The sequence below is a fragment of the Morone saxatilis genome, unplaced genomic scaffold, assembly GCF_004916995.1.
Source record: "Morone saxatilis isolate NCDOM2014 unplaced genomic scaffold, NCSU_SB_2.0 Contig16, whole genome shotgun sequence".
NCBI lineage: Eukaryota > Metazoa > Chordata > Actinopteri > Moronidae > Morone > Morone saxatilis.
Genome location: NW_023339718.1, coordinates 20,822,299 through 20,826,064, shown reverse-complemented (window position 1 = coordinate 20,826,064; position 3,766 = coordinate 20,822,299). Strand labels below are relative to the sequence as shown.

Genomic DNA, 3,766 nt, shown 5'->3' with positions numbered 1-3,766 from the left:
TTATTATTTTTTTATTTTTTTTTATTTTTTTATTGATTTCCATTGAAAAGTGGTGACAAAGGAATTATATAATGTATCAAAATACTATGGAGACATTAGAGCCAGCGGTAACAATAAGCCAAAGTAAGACTATTATCCCTGGGATAACAACGGACATTGAGCCAGGTGGCCAGCTGCCAAGATCACCAGCCAGGGGGTTCCTCACATCTCAGAGAGCGCTGGAGCAAATTTCCAAATAGCTATTAAAAGGTTTGCCACATATTCAAGTTCTAAATAGGTCACTGAAACAATTTCCTACCACCTGGTGAGTTCATCTTCAACGATTACCGAGCAGATGTTACTGAAACGTTGAAGGTGATGTCCATGCAGTGATACATACTATACGGTCCTGGGTCAGAGAAACTCTCTCACCTTTCCTCTGTGCCTTCTCTTTGGCCGACTGCACCGCCTTCTTCTGTGCTTCCTGCTGTGCCTGCAGCTCCACCTGCTTCCTGCGCTCCTCTTCCTGCTCTTGCTCCTGCTTCTTCTTCTCTTGAGCCTTGGCGACCTCCTCCTGCATCAGCCGGATCAGCGCCCTCATCTCGTGCAGGGCTCGCTCGGCCACGGTCATGTCCTCTACGCTGGGAAACTCTCCCTGGAAAGAAACAGCAGAAGAGGTTAAACTTCTCCTTTGAGTCATTTATCAACATTCCTTTACCAAGCTTCTCAGTTGTGAGGATTTTCTTGGTTTTATATCATTGTGAATTAAATATTTTTGAATTATGTTTCCAACCTGTATCATCATCTGACTGCTTTTGTAACCCTAAACATTGCCAATCAGTGGTTAAACTCACCTCTGCCGTCTTTCGCACCACCTCTGACACCTGGGAGCACAGCTGGTTCCCGCGGGTGCTGAGGGAGCTGAGGCTGGCCAGCGGGAGCTCAGTTTTGGTCTGGGTGGACGGATCCAGCAGTTGGTTGAGCTGCAGGATCTCCTCCTGGATGGCGTTAAGGTTACGCAGTCTCTCCCTGCCCTCCGTCCGCCGCTGCCGCTCCAGTTCCGCCTCCCGATGGCGCTGCTGCTCCGCCTCCCTCAGCCGCAGGTTGAGGATCTGATGCAGAGGACAATGAAGAAAATCTATTTATACTTTACAAAACACATATGACTGCCAACAACTTCTGAACTTCTGAATGTGTAAAGAAGCAGTCAGGGCTCATATTTATCAAGCGTCTCAGAATCAACCTTGAAATTGAAATTCAACGTGTGAAATAGTAACATTGTCCTGGGAAGGCTTTATGTTTTATGTTTTGGTAGTTAAACATGGTGGCCTCCATTGAAGGTGACCTGCGGCATCTGTAGATAAAAACGTCTCATTCTAAAAGTTAACAAAAACACAATAATTCTTATTTTCAGGTGAGTACACACTAATGAAAACATACCTATGAATATTTTATTCCATTTCTGCCATTAGAGCCTCCTAAACGTCACACACTGGACCTTTAAATATCAGCACAGGTCGATTAGATTTTCTACTCAGATGCTTTATAAATATGGCATGTGGACACCAGACTTTGTGGTCATTTCCAGACCTTTAAAGCAACCATTTTTAGGGTGTCATCACACCAGTGTCCTTTCAGTGTGGTATGATGAACATACCTTCATTCTGTATCTTTGCTCTTCCTTCAGTTTCTCTTGACGCCCGATGCTCTCTTTAGTTCTACAGTGCAGAAAGTGGAAAAACCGGACAGTTTTGATCGCACAGAACATTTCATGAATGTTAAAAACCATGAGACTTGCATCCTTTGCCGGCGGCTCTTACTCTCTTTCCATCATGTCCCTCATGCTCTGGTACTCCTGTCTCTGCTTCAACTCCATGAACTCCTCAAAGCGTTTCAGCTGTTCCGACTCTGAGCTCGCCACCGCCGCCACCAGCTTCTCCTGCATCTCCTGCCGCAGTTTGAGCGCCATCTGAGCCGACAGGTTAAAATATAAATCAGGTGAGGCTGTAGAGCTTCCTGTCTGCATGGTGGGGTTACTGACACCTTAGTGGTCACATATTGGTAAACAGGTTGGTAAATGGTCCCAAACTCTGACTCTCGAGTTAAGTCATTCTTAGGGAAAACTAGGATTAAGGTTTGTAAGAAGCTTTAAATAACTTTCATTAAAGTCTATGTGTCCATTATTATACTGTACATGCTTCAATATGCTGAAACATGAAAGTGTATATATGAACATATTTCTCATGTAAGACATTTTCATTCCTAAAAATCATAAATAAGTCAAAGAAAGAAAAAAGCATATACCAACTATTTTGCAGTGAATTGTTTCAGCACTACTAGAAATAATCAAATTCATTCAGACGAAGATGTCCTGTCCTGTACACATTTATGCTCATGCCCTTGTTTAAAATGCATTATACATTTTCTTCCGTCAAGTTGACCTGATGGGATAATTAACAATCTCTGTGTCTGACCTTGGCCTTTTCTCGTTGTTCCGCCTCAAATTTGAGAATGTGGCCGGCCGTCTCCATGGCTTTGGGCGACAGCAGCGAAATGGCAGGTAGCGATGTAGGACTGGAAACTTCGCTGTCTGTCTCTGGATCTTCATCCCTCGCCTCATCACTAAGAGCCTGCAGCATATAAATGTGAAGAAAAAATAATGTGTTGCTGTTCTCATTTTATAAAAAAAGGAATGAAGTAGAACATCCAGCTCCACAGAAAAGTTGAAAATACACTCGAAGCCAGGCAATCTGACTTTTGACTTTAAATGAAATGAGTGAATTTAAGTGTACATGTCATATCTTCTGAGTAAAACTGATGTAAAAACTAATTTGATGCCCTGGCGAATCACACAAAAGTTATGTGAACTCTTCCAATAACCCATCAGAAAATACACTGTAGTTTAACAAGCTTTTTCCCCCCACATACAAAACAACAGAGATCAGCATGTATCCATGATGGAGACTTGCCTGCTCACTCTCAGCCCTTAAAGGTGGGGCTGCAGAAAGTGTGGTGTGCTTCCCATTGATGTCAGGGATGGATCCTGTGGAGGAAGCTGAGGCCGAGATCTCCTCAGAGAGGCCAGGGCTGGAGTCTCCAGAGCTGGAACCCAGAAAGCAGGACTTCTGCAGGGGCGAAGAGCTGAGCCGCTGCAATATGACCGCAGAGTCCGAGGACAAGCTGAGGCCATCTTTACAACCTGCCAAAATATCCTGCAAGAACACAGACACATTAAACCTCAAGCGTACTTCATTTAAATGTAAAGATAGATATTTTTTTAAGAGATGTGGACGACCACACCACTTTTTGCAGGTTTTTAGTCAGATACAGATTTAATATATTTACACCACCAAAGGTTAAAAAGAACACAAGTTCATCACAAGCAAATATTCACAATTTAATTTATTGAAAGAAATACATGAACATTAATTTAAATGTATATAAAAAGAGAAAAGGCATGAGGTGTGGACGGACACTAATGATAAAGAAAACAAGGACAATTAGGCAGTTTTGGTGTTCTGCATTCAAAATCCTGTATAAGGAGTACCTTTCCTACTAGAAAGAGCCCTTATGGTGGACATTATCATACAGTAGGCCTACATTATATGAATGAATCCTTAATATCGATGCATTGATATGTAAGTTGTATTTTACTGTTGTCATGTATTAGTTAGTTTAGTCCAGTGGTCCCCAACCTAGGGGACTGTGAAGGGTTTGACAATCACTGAGAGCAAGCTCTTCGTCCAGCTCAACACTAACATTATATGTACTGTCAGAGAGCTCAACA

General features: G+C 42.6%; 1 protein-coding gene across 1 annotated transcript in view; it reads right to left on the bottom strand.

Annotated features, from left to right (window-relative positions):
- The window catches only part of gle1 (GLE1 RNA export mediator), an 11,283-nt gene that overhangs the window by 6,955 nt on the left and 562 nt on the right, over positions 1-3,766 (bottom strand). The window contains exons 2-7 of the mRNA XM_035658017.1: positions 2,949-3,191; positions 2,454-2,609; positions 1,800-1,948; positions 1,637-1,697; positions 834-1,091; positions 412-634 (exon numbers count right to left, since the gene is read on the bottom strand). Of these exons, the coding sequence (XP_035513910.1) occupies positions 412-634; positions 834-1,091; positions 1,637-1,697; positions 1,800-1,948; positions 2,454-2,609; positions 2,949-3,191 (1,090 nt within the window). The remainder of the gene's footprint in view (positions 1-411; positions 635-833; positions 1,092-1,636; positions 1,698-1,799; positions 1,949-2,453; positions 2,610-2,948; positions 3,192-3,766) is intronic.